The sequence below is a fragment of the Halichoeres trimaculatus genome, unplaced genomic scaffold, assembly GCF_033239565.1.
Source record: "Halichoeres trimaculatus isolate MK-OKI-2021-1 unplaced genomic scaffold, fHalTri1.1 fHalTri1_scaffold_24, whole genome shotgun sequence".
Lineage (NCBI taxonomy): Eukaryota > Metazoa > Chordata > Actinopteri > Labriformes > Labridae > Halichoeres > Halichoeres trimaculatus.
Window position 1 is genome coordinate 2822570 of NW_027437202.1, and position 17925 is coordinate 2840494.

The 17925-nt window shown below is 41.4% G+C and overlaps 1 protein-coding gene across 3 annotated transcripts; it reads left to right on the forward strand.

The window, feature by feature from the left end:
* The first annotated feature begins 1490 nt into the window (after positions 1-1490).
* On the forward strand, positions 1491-9010 carry LOC141786029 (uncharacterized). 3 transcript variants are annotated; one of them, XM_074664724.1, is made up of 10 exons: positions 1491-1585; positions 3875-4028; positions 4115-4316; positions 4407-4668; positions 4763-4804; positions 4888-4967; positions 5037-5204; positions 5378-5477; positions 6867-8116; positions 8204-9010. In XM_074664724.1, exons 2-9 carry the CDS (start codon positions 3937-3939, stop codon positions 8105-8107), a joined length of 2187 nt encoding a protein of 728 aa, XP_074520825.1. In that variant the 5' UTR covers positions 1491-1585; positions 3875-3936; the 3' UTR covers positions 8108-8116; positions 8204-9010. The 3 variants fall into 3 exon arrangements, with proteins under 3 accessions (XP_074520825.1, XP_074520824.1, XP_074520826.1); XM_074664723.1 differs by lacking the exon at positions 1491-1585 and adding an exon at positions 2564-2795; XM_074664725.1 differs by lacking the exon at positions 1491-1585 and adding an exon at positions 2564-2795 and having other exon boundaries at positions 6867-8093.
* Positions 9011-17925: the final 8915 nt, after the last annotated feature.

Below are 17925 nucleotides of genomic sequence, written 5' to 3' on the forward strand. Positions count from 1 at the left end.
ACAGTCCTGGGCCCCCCCTGCCCTGCATGTTTTAGATGTTACCTGAATCCAACACACCTGATTCAAATGATCAGCTCGTCATCAAGCTCTGCTCGAGCCTGATAACGAGCCATTCATTTGAATCAGGTGTGCTGGAGGAGAGTAACATCTAAAACATGCAGGACAGGGCGTCCCAGGATCAGGATTGAGAAACACTGGTATAGAATAAGGGATAGGCAAGTTGGGACCCCTGATTAACCCTTAAATGCATAGTCTACTTGACCCTACACTCTTTCACAAGTGAGTGAAAACAACCTGTATAAGAATACACGTGTTTCTGTCCTGTTTTTGTCATTTTGGCATAGAAAAATAATTTGTACTACTGTTTGTATTCCATTTTAGCCCACACAAGAATGATTTAATGTTTGAAAAATGTGAAAGTTCACAGTTGCCGCTCTTTGCAGGTTGTTGAGACTTCACTGTGTGTTTCATTAGAAGCAAAGTGCAGAATGTGGGAGCTCAGAATGAGGCTGTAGCACATCAGCACTTGACTTTGTTGCAGCTCAAATCGAAGGGTCTGTTTTCATCTGATGAGTTTAGAAACTCATCGCTTCAGCTGAGAAAATCAAACTTATCAGTGTTACACAACTTACTCTATGACACATAGCTACCAGATTGGAGGTTATGTAATAGAACCAGGCTGGCTGTAACCATTTAAAACTACAAGATGCTCACTAAATGATGTGTTAACACCTTTTTTTTTATCACAGTGGAGCGAAAGCTTTGCAGTGTGATGCCCGGGCCTGCTTCCAGTTCGCGACATGATAAGCGATGATAAAGAAAAACAGACTGGATGGGGTGACTAACAGGCTTTCTGTTCATCCATTAGTCATCAAAAGAAGTTCATTAGCCGAGACAGTCACACAGTGATCTGTTTACCGCAGGGGCCCATTCAGAGTCCGCAGAAAGACTTCACAATGAGATTACAAGATTACAGTCTGTGGGGACATGTGTTCTCTGTGCTTAATTTGATTAAAACTCCCACTTAACTGCATGCTGGTGCTCACCTTCTGTATACAGATTAATCAAGAGATTTGTTTAACATATAAGCTTACATTATGTCCTATAGCTGTGGCATCAAAACACACCCAGGGGCCACATGTTTACATCCAACCTCATATCTCCTCTTCCCAAACGTTCTTGTGTTTTTATTTGCATGTGATTTCAAAGAAGCATGAAATAAATATAAATAGAAATGATAAATAAAACAAAAAAAAAACAAAGAGATCCATTTGGCGAGACCCATCAAAAAGATCTTCTCCTTTACATTGATGTTGCTCATGCCGAACCGGTTCAAAAGAGTAACCATGTGCATGCCCTTCCACACCACAACCTCCCACAAAGCACACACACTGTTCACACAAACACAGACATGCAAAGCAAGGTCACATGACTGGGCAGGGCCTGTAGGTGTGGTAGGCCGGTCTGCTCACTAGGGATTACAGAGGAAGGAACCCTTTTCTCCCTTCCTCAATTTCTCCCCTCCTATCACCTCAAAACAAAGAAGAGAGAGCTGGGACAGAATGGGAGGAAACTGTGGACGCAGGTAAGTCAGAAAGGCTGTATTTACTTTACATGCAAGTGTTTTTGAACAAGGTGGCATGGTGGGACGTAGCCTTTAAAGAGCACTAATCCCTCTTACAGGAGAAACAGTGTAAGCTTATTTGGAACTCAGTATTACTGCTCAGAAAGCATGGCTGACTGCATACAAGGGAGATATTTTGCTTGGGCTGTTATGCTTCTTTTTATCTGTTTGCACAAGTGCAGTTACTTTAATTGGCAATACTGACTAATTTGAAATATGTATGTAATCACTGTACTTGCAAAACAATAAACATGAGAGTATGGAGGCTACTGCACATTAGGATAAATTATCATTCAGTTAGTTAACTCTGACTTGTTTGTACAACTGTATTTAGCTCCTCGGTGAGGTCAGCCAAGTATGTACTTGCTTATAAATCACTCCTATAGACCTTTTTTTTTTTTTTTTTTTTTTTTTTTTTTTTTTACAACAGACCTGTTTTTATATTTATATTTTTTGAAATTTGTATTGTGGATTAACTTGACTTGGGTTTATTGTGCACTTTGTTCACAGTCTTATTGTTTATGGTCTCAGTGTTGTGCTCACTCCTAATTTTTAGCTTTGACCTGACTATAATTTAGAGTTGCTGTGATCAATATTTGGGTATTTATTTTATAACCTTTAGGTTGTAGCTCTTGAAGCCGGATAGGATATATTTTAAAAGAAAAAAACGGTAATGTAAACGCTATTAGACGTATGTGACATTTACATTCATAAATTTAAACACTGGTATCTTAAAAAAAAAAAGTTATATTTTTAAATTAAAAAAAAATTCCGCTCCAAAAGTGTGTTTTAGCACCCATAAATTTTAAAAATAAAATGAAACAATAAAATAAATTAATTTAAAAAAAAAAAAAAAGCAATATTTGTCTAATTTTACGTCACGTGTACTCAGTAACCTCCGCGCACGCGCCTGTCTGTGTCCTCGTACAGGCTCGCGCGCATAAACAAGCACACACAACTGTTCGGCTCCGGTGAATTCCTAGCTTAAAACACCAAAGGGCGTCGACTTTAATTAAACTGTGCAACGAAACTGCTCCTGTGTGATGAAAAAAGGGGCCACGAAGGGTCAAAGTTCGTGACAGAGGAGGTTAAATTCCTGCAGGAAGTCAGAGAGAGTCTAAATTAAACTCTGACAGCGTCGAAAACCGTTGGAAGTTTCTACGTAGTTCAGGTAAATCATAGCAAAGACTTCTTCGTATTTATGAGTCGAGATTTAACGACAATTTTGGATATTAGTCGTTAATTATTTGTGAATATATTTAGTTTTCTCTTCGTTTTGACTAAATTTCCCCACAGTTTTCAGGCACCTGCTAGAAGTGAACAAATGTTTGGCATTTTATTGTTTTGAACGGTGTTGAATGCTAAAAAAAGAGTCCTCAATGATGCCTTTAAGGGGTTCTGTTCTACGGAAGCCCCAAAGGATCATTGTACAAGTACGCCAGGAGATATTTTTACATGTTTACTTACAGGAGTGCAGTTTTGGTGTATTTTTATTTATTTTTTACATCAGTATAACCCTAATATCTCAAGGTTTCAAAATATGTATTGCCTTATTTCTTAACTGCATTAAACATTCCGCGTGTATTCTAAATTGCAGAAATATCATGTATAAGAGTGTGACCAGAACTGTCTTTTTGAGATAAAGTCAGTTTTGTAACCTCATCCATAAAAAGTGAAGAGTCAAAACTTCAGAATAGAGGAATACAAATGACATCCTGATGACGTTTATTTCAACCTAGGAAGCAGTTCTTTGTGTGCGCTTTATTGTGTACTTCTTCAAATCCATCACTGCAAAGCTCAGAGAAACAGTGGACGTGTGAAATGTTAGTGTAACTCACTATTTTTATATACAAAAAGAACGATGAAGACATATTTTGTCGAAATAAGGAGTTCTTTTCAGTTGCTTTTTTGAGATGTCAACTTATGTTTGTTTTTATTTCTGGAAAACTTCCATAAATTTCTACACAAATTTATTTTACCTCTACTGTGTCAGTTTGATCTTTATTGGCATTCTGTGGGCTCTTGCTGGCTTAGTTGAAGTACAGTAAATGATACATTCCTTTCGTCACAGAGGCGTTGAAATACATCTTGAAAATTATTTATAGCAGCTGTAAGATTTTCCATATTTGCACCAGCCAGGGGGGAAATCCTGTCACATCCTACATCAACAACCTGAACTGTCCTTGGCTCCATCCAGGAGCCAAAGGTTATGAAAATAATTTATATACAGCAAAGTTTCTTGTCTTTCAGGAGGTTTCCCTGACGCCAGGAGTAGATCTGGAGAGCTTGATCAAATCTGAGGTCCCCTTGAGATGGATGAGCAGGTGAACCCGTTGGACAGGGACTACAGTCTGTCTGTGGTCCTGCCTGGAGGGCTGGAGAAGCATGCCACAGTGCATGGGAGGTAGTACATGTTTATATGAAGATGAACAAACTGGCAAGATCATAAGATACAGGCTTGAATTCTCTCTATTCCCTCTTTCTTCGTAGTAAACCAGTGATGGACCTCCTCGTGACCCTTTGTGCAAACTACCACCTGAACCCGTCTGACTACACGGTCGAGGTCCTCTCACCCAACAAGAACATCATCCGCTTCAAGCCAAACTCTCCTATCGGCTCCCTGGAAGCAGACAAGATTGTGCTGAAGCCGAAAGCGATGGAGGAGAAGATCAGGAGGCCGTACATGCCTGAGGTAGAAAAAAAAGTCAAGACGGTAGTTAACAATTTCCTTTTTAATTAGAAAGAAAAAATGAGAATCCAAAGTTTGTCCTGTTCTTTACAGCCGTCTGTGCGCCTGTTGATCAACTACAACAAGTCCCATAAAGCCGTGGTGCGCGTGAATCCCCAAGTGCCCATTGAGCTCCTGATGCCTGCTGTGTGTGAAAAGTGCGAGTTTCAAGTCGAAACGACTGTTCTGCTGAGAGACGCCCGGTCCAAAGAGGTGCTAGATCTGACCAAGAGCTTAAATGACCACGGCGTGAGGGAGGTGTTCGCCAAAGACACAGCTGTCGAGCAGCAGCATCTAGACAAGACGCCTGAAATAAGTATGTACAAATTAGACATAGTGTAAGTACTCATGTATATGAAAGAGATAGAACTGTGCCGTCTGATTATTCCTTTGTTTTCTATCTGTAACAGCTGTCACGCCAACAGAGGTCATCTCACCGCCTCCACTACAAGGTAACACACAAACACGTTAATGCAGAGTGTCACTTTCATCCTCCATGTGCCAGATCTCCTTTTTTCTCTTTCTCACGGTTCAGAGCTGCCAAAGAAGGAGAAGAAGCAGAAGGAGAACTGTGGGTTCCTCAGCTTGTTCAGGAGGAAGAAGAAGGCCCAGACGGTACGGTGTGCAGCACAGAGCAACGGATGCTGGGATGTGATTTGTTCTTAAACAGTTTGTTTTTCTCAGGAAGGGACGAGGAGTGCTCCAGCTTCACCAGGGCTCAAAGCGGGAGTCAGCGCAAATGTTGCTGCGTCTTCTCAAACCCTGAGTGCAGAGATGCCCAAGAAGAGACGAGCCCCACAGCCACCTATGGGCGGGTCTCGCAGCATCCCTCACAGTCTCACTTCCTGCCAGGTAAGAGAAGCTCAGGTGGGCTGTTGAATGCTTAAGACGCTCACATTCTCACAGCTTCCTCATTCATCTGTAGCTAAAGCAGCTTTGACAGCTGATTAAATTTTAGACATTAGTGACAGTGCCTCTCATCGTCTTCAACATATTCTCTCTGTAATGCTGTTATCTCTCTCTAGAGGTCTGCTGAATCCACATTAAGGAGCACCAAGAGGAGGGCGCCTGCCCCTCCGTGTGCAAACAACCACCAGGAAGTGGAGCCACACACAGACGCCAAAGGTACGATCTCCAAACTTAAAGCTGTCTGGATTCTCTGTGTCACATAAAACCTGAGTGAGTTTGTCTCCACCTAGTGGTGCTAACCGACACAGCATTGTTGAAGATGTGAAGTACGCTTGTAGAAAAATCCCAATTGACCTTTTACAGTATTTGAGAGGAAATCAAAGCGGCTTTAAACGGAGGTGAATTCTTCTGTCTGCCGAATCCTCACGGCTCCACTCGGTGCCGCTTGAGGTCAGCGCAGATTGAAGTTAAATCAAGATTAAAATGTCAGAGCGAGTACCATCAAACGGACGATTTAGCAGTTAAATCCAGCACGAAAACTCTGCTTTTATCAGCCAGAACAATTTAACCCCGGCCAGGGCAATTAAAGTGACCCGTGGAACGTAGCGGCTTCAGCCTGCTCTGGAGATAAATCCCTCTATTGTCTGAGCTTTCATTCCTCGTGTTAGTCCGTCTGATATGCTTTCAGCACCTGCTGCACGGCTCCTTCTCTGTACTGATCTCTCCCAGAGACATGAGAGGACAGTGAGCGCTCTGATTGGACAAAGGTTATTAAGGATCTTCACAAACTCCTCCGAGGTTCACTCCTCTGTTTTCTGTACTCTAAAAGAATCTGCTGAATCTAGTCTGCGAACTCGACCTCCCTCATCTTTCCCTCCTCCTACACTCATACAATCACTCTGTTGAAGTTCCAGCCTGGCGCTGAGTGTTTTCCTGCCTGTTGTTGAACCTGTAGACTGAGCGCGCCTGCTTTCTCTCCTCCCTGCTTACAGACTCTGAGTTACCTGAAGCGGGTGATTGATCGGGGGCTGCTTCCCTCTCCTCCTTCCAACATCCCTCTTCCTCCTCCTGCGTCGGCTTCTTCTTCTTCCTCCTTCCCGTCTTAGTGGCTTTTTATGGATGTGTGTCCCTGTCATCTGCTTGTCGCCTGCTGCTGCACTTGAACACTATTTATACGTCTGTTGTGTGTGTTGTTCTGAAGTTCTCTCTGGTCTTGTTTTTATCCTTGTTTTTCTTTCTATAAATCAGATTTTGTGGAATTTTTGTGCCTTTGATTCAAAAAAGACAAAATTAGAAACAACTTGTGAAGCGTCTGTGATCATGAAATGTTTTTCCAGTTTTGTAATCATGACAAATAAAGAGCTAACCTCAAATAATCAATTGTGTGTGAAGAACATTTCTCTTCCTGTATTTCTTCTTTATGTTTCTTTGATTTTTTTCCATCAATTCTCCTTTTCTTAACGAAATAAAAGTGAAAAAAAATCTCCTAAATTTACAAACTGACTCATAAATCATCTGAAGCCTCCTATCCTTTGTATCAATCAATATGATCGTGATCAGTTTCTCTGATTTCTGAATTTTCTAAAGTCTCTCCTCTTCCTCCAGGGACTCCCTACTCCCTCCATCCTCTGTCGAACCTGAGAGACAGTGGCGAATCCGACTCCATCACCCTCTCATTCTCATCCTCATCATCCCCACGACCACCCCGCTCACGCTCATCCTCATCCTTCTCGCACCCATCGCTCTCACGTTTCCATGAAGTCGCTGATCACCTGCCCTCACTCCGAGGGAGAGACCTCTCTGACGCTCGCGCTGCTCTCGCCAAAGTCCTGACGTCGAGTGTCAGCAAAGGGGCGCTGGTGACACGTTTGAGGAGCGCTGCGACCTTGCCAAAATTGCGCAGCCCGAATTTTGTTTCGGTGCATCGCCGGCACTCGGAAAATGGAGCCATCTGCAAGGATCTTGATCGCGATCTGCCAACCAACCTCCCTGTTGAGCCTGAGTGGGAGGATCCGATACAGAGGAGGGCGATGACCACTTTCAAGGTGGTTCCATCCAAGAAGCAGAGGTCAACGGATTCAGAAATGGTCCTGAAAGTCCCTGAAGAGATCCAGATTGAAAAAGCACCAGAGGAAGAAGCTTCTTTAGAGATCAGAGAGGAACCAAGGATGAAAACCTCTTCTGCAAGCTCTGGAAACTCTTCTGAGGAGCCTAAATCTCCTTTATGTCCTTTTGATTCGGACGGAAATCTGGACTGTCGAAGCTCAAGTCCATCTGAGGTTGTGGAAACCATTGAAAGAGACGAAGAAGAAGCAGAAGAAGGAGAGGTGATCAAAGAAGAAGCAGCAGAAGAAGAGGAACCTGAAGCTGTGTTGGAGGTAGATCAAGCAGAAACAGAACTTCCAGGTAGCTTCGAGGATCAGAATGATCTTGTAGAATCAGAGACAGATCATTGTAGCACAAACGCTCCAGAAGAAGACATCGAGGAGGAAGTTGAGGACTTTTTCCCGCCCCCTCCACCACCTGTTTTCTTCAACGAAGACGTCGAAGTTGTTGAGGACCAACGCGAAGCGACAACAGCGTCTCCTCAGCCGCCACACCTGACCTCCAACGGGCTGGTACATCTGTCCAACGGGCCCACTTCCTCCTCGCCTTACAGGTCACCAACAGAGGAGGAGGAGGAGATCGCAACCCCGTCCAGGTTCGCACAAGCGGTGGCATTGGCAGTGCAGAGATCCCGCACCCAGAGTCAGGGGAAAAGTTTTGTCCTAGCAGCTCCCAGCAGTCCTCACAGCACACTCCCATCATCACCAAGATCGATCTACCAGTACGGTGAGCGCCACTGACGGTAAAATGTGCGTTTGTATCTCAAAGCTGCTGCTTCCGTAACGAGCATTTCAGGATATTTGGTGTTTACCAGATGCTCTTCCTCTTCATTGCAGGTGCCTGAGCAGCTTCCTCATCATCAGCTGTGGATGGACGCTTTTGTTTTGGGGTGAGGATCCAAGGACGCCCGAGTCCAGGAAGTGAAAAGCAGAAAAAGGTCAGCAGAACAGACTCGACAAAGGATTGGACGGACTGACTTTCTATTTTTTCTTTTTCCAAATTCTCCTCAAGACTTTTTTTTTTTTTTTTTTTTACAAACTCTTTCTGTTTGACGCCAAACGCACAGGACATGAATTGTTGAACTGACTGCGTCCTGTTTTTTCTTCTCTTCCTTTTGAGTTTTCATTCAAGACGTGCCAAATGACACAACGCTGACGTGAGAGATTTTTTTTGTTATGAGTCTCATTCTTTATTTGTGCCAGGTGTTATTTCCCCCTCAGGTGTTTTTCTTTTTAGGCTAAAAGACGATAAAACAGCAGAAAGGACTTGGTGTCAGACTGCTCTGCTTTTTCACCACTAGATGGCAGTAGAGTATCATTTCTCAGAGCAGGCCTGGTGTGTTTCAGTGAAATTATTCTGCTGGATTTATCACAGATGACACATTTTGTATAATTTAAAAAGAAAACTACTGTAAATCATGTTTTTTTAACAACTCAGGTGAAAATATTTAAATTAATTTTGCAAAAACATCCTTAAAAAGTCTACATTTAAATGCAGACGTGAGAATTTCCTGATTTTAAAGCAGCAAAATAAATAAAAAACATCCTGTCAGAAGCATCGGTTTCATGCCAACACCTTCCTGAATAAACTCCGTCCACTTTGCTCACATGCACACACTGTTATGTCTTTAACGGACCTGTACCTCGGGGCAATACTGCACAGCTATACTTGGGTGCCAAAAGAATCCGCACTACTATACGTATTGATCCAGCCCTGGCCTTGGAGGGAACAGCAAGGAGCTGGAGACCTAGCCAGAACCGCCTGTGGCTAAAGCTCCACGTTTGCCAGGCCTGGACTGAGTGGGCTCGCTTTAAGACTTCCTCTCCTTTTCTCTCTGTTTTTTCTCCTCCACCTGAGGAGGGAGAGAAGGAGAGGGGAGGACGGGTGTGCTGGTGGATGATGGGAGGTGACCGTTGACCCTGTCGTGTTTCCGCGGCGCTCCCCCCAGAGGGGGCGCCCGGCCCTCAAGGGCACAGCCGTGTCACACTGCCGTTGTCATGGAGAATGCCATTACCGCCCCTAAGGGAGAGGGAGCCACGTCCAACGTTAAAAGGAAGAAAAAAAAAAAGTCAGCGGAGAAAGAAACATGCTGGAGAGGAGCTCTTTTCCTGCCCAAAGCAATGATCGCCAATGTTAGTGACAACTCTGGCATTATCCTTTTTTAACGTCCAAAGGTTGAATTTCAACCTGAGCGGAGATGTTCATGATTACACCCACAGACGAGCGGTGGATCTATAAGACAGAGCAACATGAAATGCTAGTCTGTCACGTAGATTTAAAATCCGGACTCTGGTGCACAAAAACAGAGGTTTGGCCTACAGAGGTGAACAAACACAGCCACAATTATTTTTATTATTATTATTATTATTATTACGGAGTCATGTGGAAGAAACTACCTTTTATTGTGTTCTATAGCAGTGTTTACACTTTCAGATAAAGACATGAGCAGGTGCAGCAAGGGGACAGTAAAGCAGGTTAAAAAAAGATCTGAAACAATGAAAAGCCAAATATTGAAGCATAATATAAATGTGCTAACAGCCATAAAAATTAAATGTCAGGAGTCAGAAAATCCTGATTTTCAATGATAACCAAACACTATGTCTTCTTGAAAGTTATAGAACAATTCATTTAAAACAAAGTTGGATTATGGGATGATTTACAATAATTCAAAAGCAGCAACAAAAACATTAGAGAGCATAAAAAATTAAATTTAAACCTTAAAGAATTTTTTTAAACATTGATGTTCAAATTTAACAGTTTCAAAGTCAGTGAGTATTTTTCAAAATTGTTTGACGTCTGAAATTTTTAAGTTGGGTTATTTGGCTTCTGGAAATTCAGTTTTGTAACATTTTTATTTACAGTTAAAAAATTGAAGTTCATTCATCTAAAAAATTTAATCCTTTTTTTCCATATTAGTGAAGTTTAACTGTTAAAAATATTGTTAAAGTATTTTTAAATATTAATGAAATCTGTCTTAACTTTTCACTATTTTAAATCTTGATGAAGCAAAATTCTGAATAAATTTGAACAACATTTCTTTTATTCTTTGCCCTGCAGATTTTATCCTATAACTCAAATCATGTGCCGTGCTTAATTTATTTATTTATTCATTTAAAATCTCGCCAGTGGTCAGTCATGAGCTCCTGGTTGTTGCCATGGACACGGGGCAACTTCTTGTAGCTTGAAGTTGCACCGACCAACTTTTAAAGCTTAAAATAAGTGAGTTTGTGTTCTAAGAATCATTCACCTTTAGGGTGAAATTAAATGTAGAGTATAGTTATTTAAGAAGACTGCAGCTTTTTCTTACATTAATGAATTAAAATAGGATAAAGTTACTCAACAAACTTGACGGTAAAATCTCAAAATTCCTCGCACATTTGGAAAAAGTCGACTCCTCTGGGGAAAATTAAAATTCTCCTTTTTTTCTTTTTAAAGCTCAGAGTAAGTTTTCATTTCTTGGCCCTCATGCTAGAACCTACTACGAGTACACATAACACACAAAACACACACACCAGCTTAAATCAATAGCACAATAGGCCCACACAAATAGCGGTAATGCACATTTATCATTTATTTATTCCTTCATCTCTTCATTCATCTCTATTTAGTTCTCCATCAGATGCTCCTGCCCGCTGGTTTGAAGATGCCCACGAGCTTCTAGAAGTCGGAATCTGATTATAAAACAGTGAGTAGGCCCGAGGCGTGCTTTCACTGGATCCACCGTGTCTGCATGTGCGTTTCGGGGCGCACATGTGCATTGTAGACTACTAATATATGTGTGTTTACATGGCACCTCCATGCTTGGGTAGAAATAATCAATAGATGAATCACCCAAAGCGGTGTAGCTCTCTCCAGGCGGTGTGGTGCAGCTTAATGCTATTCTTTCCATTCACCTTGGGAACGGCATCCATCAGGCCTCCCCCCCTCTCTCCTCCTCCTTCCCCAAAGTGAGGTACGCTTGCCTAAAACACCACCAGCGCTCGAGGGCTCTGCTTGGAAAGGGATGCAGGGAGAGCACAGTTGACCTTTGACCTCCTCCATGTTTGCGCTTGCTTCCCTCCTCTTTGGCGGAGCGGCAAATCACAGAGTTCCTGCCTCATTGGCATTGTCAGACGCTTACAGTAGTGTTTATCTGCATTGTGCTGGTGGTTAACTGGTTCAAATGTTATGGAAATGATATTTTACCTCTTCTTTGATCCTGTAAACGCCAAACAGGCAGGCCTTTTTTTTCCCTGGTTGAGGGAAGACGGACTTAAAGAGGTGCTAAAAATACAAACAACAGGAAAAAATAGACATCCAAAGCATAGCTGCATGGTGTTAAATCCTCTTAAATTTCTCTGCTGCTGCTGCTGCTGCAAAGAGGACAAAGTGCAGAATTTAATAAATGCTGAGAAGTTGGGTCACTTTTCAAACAGTTTTACTTTAATTTAATATCATTTTTTAATTAAATAACTTTAAATCAGAGCAGTTTTCTGTAGCCGTCTCTCTGTCATTTTATCACCTACGTCTGCTCCTGTGATCCACACTAACATCTCCTCTTCCTCGACAATGAAACAAGCCAGCCCTTTAAACATGCTCAGTGAAACACAGAGACCATTCCTCGCAGTGATACAAAAGAGTTTGTCTTTGACTTCTCTGCCTTATCAATCAAACATTTGCACCATCCTTCTGACAGCTCTCTGTGCAGCTTGTAAAGCAGCTTTAAATGACAATGCAGTGCTGGTTCATAACCAAGAGGGGGCACAGTAATCCCTGCTTCAGATCAGTGACACTCAGGCCTGAGAAATGCATCCACTTTGACGCTTGTGTGGAAATGTAAGCCCATTTGTCCTCGCTGTAATAATCCAAACAGCTGGGATTAACTTATTTCACACATGACTTAGTACTTCAGAAATCTGTGCTGTGATTTTTTTTTTGTATGATTTGTCAAACACATGCCTGAGAGTGTGAAAATACACATAACATTTACATTTTAAAGGAAACACTACGAGATTTAAAAGTAGTTCAGTGTTGAACTTTTATACTTAAACACACATAGATATAGAAAAGGTATCAAAAATAATGTGGAGCACTCTTAATTCCTCAGTTTGGACCATGTTTGTTCTAAATAAATGTAAAATCACAGCTATAGTATCAAGTTTTGTCTTTTTTAGTCACCCATTATTCTGTTATCAAAGTGGGGTGCAAAAGACTTTTTTCCACTGAAAAAACTGGTTGGTTACCGGTGCTTATAAATACTGGTACTAGATTGATATGTTGACTATAACTAGGGATGGGTACCAAATTAGGTTCTTTCATAGGTACCAACCGAAATCTGTCTGTAGTACCAGGTACTGATTAATGTAACATCAAAAAGTACCATGTTTAGGTACCTAAACGCAACGATTCTCCATGCTGGACATGAACACAGCATTTCAGGGTTATATATTGAAGAAGAGATATATTAAATTAAAAAACTTTGAGATTATATTATTGAACAAATTCATATTTTTTTCATATAAGCACACTAAAGTACCAAAAAAATTAGTACCATTGAGTACCGATACCTATTGCCAAGTACCGGGTATGGGTACCGTATTGTTTCAAATATAAAAGGTACCCATCCCTAACTTAAACCCGGGACTATATTCTCGAATCTTGTATTTTGGGCTGTACAAGAGCTGATTTTGATACGACGCAAGACTCCACCTCTGTAACCTCTTGGTACCATGAACCAAAACGGTACCAGCAGAAACTTATACATACAATGCAACATAATGATTTTATTTCATTTTATTGCATTATTAGCTTGTCTGCTGCTTATTTTAAGAGTTATCTTTTACTCAAAAAGTGAAAAAAAAGAGGGGAAAGAAAAGTACAGACAGCCTTTAAAAGACCTTTTTTATCCAGAAACCAAAGCATCCTGGTTTGTTGACAAGTGCTGGAAATACTCACATGTCAAGCTTGAAACAGGATATAAAACATCTTTAACTGATTAATCGATCAGCCTAATGATCGATTAATCACATATGTACTCCAGAAGTCACAGGCTGTTAGGTAGTCGTAGGTTTTACAGGCTTATTTTCAGGCCTCTTGATGGAGCCGCAGCATTAAGCTGCATCCCCCCTAAAAAAATAAATAAATAAATAAAAATCCTCGTTTTTTTCTCCACTTTCTTTTTTGTCTGTCATCATTAATAATTCATCTCTTTTCTTGGATGCTAAAACAACAACAAACAGAACAACAGCTCAGATAATGTATTCAGTCAAAAGCTCATTGTCTGGGGGAGGAGGAGAGGGGACAGCGAAAATGTGCACTGGAGTGAGACAAGAGAGCACCCCGACAGGGAGAGGCTCAATGTCACTCCGCAGCGTGGCGGGAAGGAAGAAAAACAAACGCCAGAGGGGAAAAAATAAAAAAAAGAGTGGAAGATACAGTTTGTAAGTCATAAAAGCCCAATTAGAGGCATTAGGGTCCTCAAATGGAGGATTACAATGAATAATTTGTGACTGCAATTTTTTCAGGCTGATTGTGCCATTAATGTGGGCGACAAAAAAAGGGATATATTCTCGTGGAAAAGCTTTCAATGTGGGAAAAAAACAACCAATAATTCAAGGTTACATGAATACGCTGCCAAATCTGCACCCCGGCCGTCCATTGACTCAGCTGCCTTGCTTTAAATCTCTTCACTCCCCCCGCCGTCACCCCGTCATTTGGAGTGTCCGACCTTGAATGTCTGCGGTGTGAACCAGTGGCCCCAGCTTTCACATTACGCCAGAATGGATCCTGACTCATTCAATTTAAAGCCATCAAGAAAGCACAATACAAGGCAAATTAGCTGCCATTATTTAGACACTTTCATGCCCCCAAATTTGAGGTTATATGACAATTAGTTACATTTGTCTGCGCTGTCTTCATGGTTGTCCTGCTCTTGGCATACATGGCCCTCTTCAACCGGATTTTGATGTTTCTATCTCTCACTCTTATAGCGGAATTAGCTAATTGAACACTAATTACAACACACATAATCCAGTGTGTTCGATTGTCAAGGTTTTTTCTTTACTGAGACTTATGTGCTGAACGGTTAAGTCTTTATCTCACTGACAGCCCTTCGCCTTTTATTGAACTCAGATTTCCTGGGATTCAAATATCGACTTCAACACTTTAAAACAAACTTTTTGTTGCAGTAAGTCGAGGCATTTTGCGGTTAAAGACACATATTGGTTATTAACTTGTTGAAGTTAGATGGTTCTAACATGATTGTGGAAGAAGTGCCCAAAAGGGTAAGAACAAATTACGGGGGAGATGCTTACATTTTAAAGCTACTATAGGGAGTTTTTGTCTGGTTGTGATACTTCAGAGTTCAGAGGAAGCTAGTATTTGATTTTGTGTGACGTAAAAAGAAGCAATTTTTTTTTTACATTTGATTTAAAGCTTTAGGAGGAACCACTCTTTATGTTTGATTCTTAATAAACAGCCAAAAAGAGGGAAAAATTACAGCGACACAGAGTTAAAAAATAAAAAAGGAAATACACAGAAGAGATGAAGTCTAAGCCAGCAGGAGCTCAGGGGTGGTTTACTTCCAAAGAAGGGAGATAAAAGAGGATCTCTGAATGCAGTTAATGACTTCTCTCACCTGGAGTCCATCCGTAACTGTTTCCTGAGTTTACCTCTTCCACGGCCTGAACGCCGTCTGCCTAAACCAAACCTCTCCTCTCAAAAGCGAACAGTTTACAACATTTCCTCTTTCTTATCTCCCTCCTTTGTTGCACGGCGGCGCACAAACTCCTCATCTCTCTCTTGCTTTGAGTTCGAGGTGGAAGGTTCAGAGCCTGAGAATGATGCGCCGGAGAATCACCGGCTGCTTTCAAAAATAAAAAATAAAAAAAAATCTCATTTTAAAGAGTTTTGCTGAAGAGAGAAGAGAAAAAAAAAAAAAAACGCCGGGGCATCGCTATTAACAGGCGCTCACGCCGCCCTCCAGCTTGGGCTCTTTGTGGAGCCCTAAAGGTAGCTTTAACCTCGGCGCCATCACACTCGGGGTAAACAAACAAGAACCGCACACAAGCAGCAGGAATCTCTTCTCAGAATCCAGGAAGTCGTGATTGTGCTGGGAAGATGTGCGGAGTCTCATGCAAATCGTCGATCTTACGTGAGGAAGTAAAACAGCTTTTTGTGCAGACGAATTTCTCCTCTTTGGAAGAAGCCTGTATCATTCAACATCAACAAAACGAGACGTTTCACAAAGTTATGTGCGTTAAAGTGATTGATACCTCCACTTTAACTAATGGCACTTTAATGGCATCGTCTCATTTCAAAGTTCTGCTTCTGAACTTTTCTTTTTAATTGTATGTTTTTAGGATATTGTAAAGAGAGGAGGGAAAAAAAGGAAGAACACCCATCTCTTTCTGTCTCAAACGTAATATGAATTCATGGTATGATACCTGCAGTTTATTAATTCAGGGCCACAGAGACAGCTGAATAATGAAATTTAATGAAAATTTTAGACGGACTAAAAGTCAGAGTGCTTCAGTCATTAATTTTAAAAGCACACATACCATCAGGCTTCACACAGTAATGATAAATTCCTCCATTGGGCTTTATGCCGTATGGTAACTGTGTCAAACACTGTGTGGAAAGAACTGAAGCCTTTTCTGAATCAAGAAGAATCCAAGGTCTTTGCCACATTTAGGAAGAAGTGCACAATTACAACTTTGGAGCGTTAGGGACTGTATGAAAATTAGTTGTGCTTTGGAGGGCGGCTGATTGTTGTACTGTGGCTTTATCATCGTTTTCAATCCACCCTTCATTCCAACGCAGCCTTGAAAACTTAATTTTTCTAATGGGTTGTCGTGAAAATTTATATGCGCGGTAAATTCATATTATTGCCGTCCTTTAAAAAACGTTTAACTTCACATTTGTGTTGAAAGTTTGAGAGGAATTTTAGCCGAGCTCTTCCTCTGGTATCCTTGAGAAGGTAAGATTGTCCTTCTAACCCTACAATGGACCATAAAGAGTAAAGCTACTTGCACTCACATGGAGAATGAATTACCTCGCTTACGTAACATGATTTTATGCATCGGACATGGGGAATGAGTTGCAAAAATATGCTTTAACTCCGACACAAAATTGGAGAAATGTTTGTACCTGGAGTTTAGAGGAAGCCTTTATTCCAAGTCCTCACAAAAGCAGCAAGTACTCACAATCATCTTAAGTGTTCATCATTCCTGCCACTATAGAGCTGCAGTAGCCTCTCTGAACACTTTTGGCATCATAAAGCAACAACTTTTCAAAGAAATTTCTTCAAAGGGAACATTTTAAAAATCTTCCTGTGACCCTGTCTTTTTTATTCCATCAAAAACTCTAAAACACTCCGGTCTAGAGGAAGGTTTGTCGCACTTCAACGAGATAAATTATCACTAATTCAATGCTTTATTTCATTGTCAATGCGGCGTTCTGGTCAGAACAGTACAATTATTAGAGGAGAATTATATTCTCCGAGGAATAGCCTTCAACATTTTTTTTAATCTTAAATGAATCTGTTTAAAAAGAAGTCCACCCTCCCTCCATAGCAAACTTCTTCACAATTAATTGGGTTATCAACTTCTTTTCACATATGTTAAATTAAGTTCACAGACAAGTTCCACATCACTAAATGAGGACTTAAAAAACTCTGCTTCAAGTGTTGATAATTTCCCGCTTGATGACCTTCAGTGCTTTCATTCCATTGGAACTTAATTTTTTTTGCTGTATTAAAGATGTCCAATTTAAAAAAATAAACAATGAAGTGTCCTTGTTACACCAGATTTAAAAGCACCGTCCTCTTCCTGATTTATCCCCCCTCCCTCTCTCAGAGACCTCTTTATCTTTGTGTTTCTTGGAACATATCGAGTCCATACAATAGCTCCACTGCCGGCTAAAAAGGATGCTAGCAGGAGAGTAAATCCACTCGGATCCCTGCGGTTTGCTCATCCTGCCTCGCGTCCCATGGACTTGCCACTCCACCTCAGGCCCCAGCGTGGGCTGCACTCAGCCAGGCATGGTGCTATTGGACCAGCTGTGGAGGCCCTGTGCACTCTGACCCCAGAGGAGATTGGATCCTTGGTCATGGTGGAGTATTGTGGCGGCTGCCTTCGTGGCACTGCGGTGTGACTCCTGACGGAGGGATGATGTGTTGGCTGTCGAGTGACAAGACTCCAAGCAACCACAAGCCTTTATCTGTAAAATTTACAGCAGGTGATTGCTCATACTGAATCACCTTTAATGAGGTGTCAGAACACTCATTTAAAGTCATGTATTTCCAATTTGAGCAAATTACTCTCAATTTGAATCCAATAGATGGTGGTCACCATATTGGAAATGCTGAGAGACAAAAATCTGCATTTGTGGAAATGCTGTAATAAGCATGCCAGGCCTGTAGGTGGCACTATAACTGTCTTGTACCTAAGCTTCTTTTGGTAGATCTCCACTGATGTAGCATTGGGCAGTAGCAGTACAAGCACAACATGGTGGTCCGTGACTATCGTAACAACAGCGTTTCTGCTAAATACTCTGGTTTGTGATAAAAACGATAATCTTA